Below are 679 nucleotides of genomic sequence, written 5' to 3'. Positions count from 1 at the left end.
TACCCACTCGTCTTTACTAACGCACTCGGAAAGCCTTTTATCGCCAGTGTCTTTAATGTCAATTACGCCCTCTTCTGGGTCCTCTTGCAGTCGAAGGAGTCGTCCTCGGTCCTTAGCTGCGACATCTCAGCGGACGACAAGTACATCGTTACCGGCTCCGGCGACAAGAAGGCCACCGTCTACGAGGTCATATACTAAAGTAGCAGTCATTGTTGTTACTTTCTACAAGATCGAGTCTGACAGTGGACCGAAGAATATACTGCAGCGCCGCAATGCCAGCAACGTTATCGTGTACAACTGTTGTAGGGACAAGAAAATTGCCACGAACACACGCATGCGGACACATAGAGGTCTGGAGCACCACTTGTAAATAATGCGTCGTCTAGATTATTTCATTAAATGACCTTTAAGATACACGCACACGAGCCATCGTCTATTATCGGTTAAGGAGATGAACCATCGTTATTGTTGTTATTCTGGGGAGGAAAGAGGGTCCCCTTTAGCTCAGCTGTTTCGGGATACAAGTGCGCCGATCCGCGCGCGACCATACAATTATAAGGGCGTTCCCTATAATTCGATGTCCTTTTGATTTATCGTTGTGCGGGCGATCGTTGAGAGCGAAGCCGCGCCTCGATCGAGATAACAGGTCGCGTGCAATCTTCGCTTCCATCCGACGCTC

General features: G+C 49.0%; 1 protein-coding gene across 1 annotated transcript in view; it reads left to right on the top strand.

The window, feature by feature from the left end:
* Positions 1–332, top strand: part of LOC105367562 (protein groucho-1-like) — an 82,473-nt gene extending 82,141 nt beyond the window's left edge. The window contains exon 11 of the mRNA XM_011506322.1: positions 91–332. Within this exon, the coding sequence (XP_011504624.1) occupies positions 91–198 (108 nt within the window). The 3' untranslated portion in view covers positions 199–332. The remainder of the gene's footprint in view (positions 1–90) is intronic.
* Positions 333–679: the final 347 nt, after the last annotated feature.

The sequence above is a fragment of the Ceratosolen solmsi genome, unplaced genomic scaffold, assembly GCF_000503995.2.
Source record: "Ceratosolen solmsi marchali unplaced genomic scaffold, CerSol_1.0 scaffold7, whole genome shotgun sequence".
Taxonomy (NCBI): Eukaryota; Metazoa; Arthropoda; class Insecta; order Hymenoptera; family Agaonidae; genus Ceratosolen; species Ceratosolen solmsi.
The sequence above is the reverse complement of the archived record's forward strand: the minus strand, read 5'-3'. Positions and strand labels throughout refer to the sequence as shown.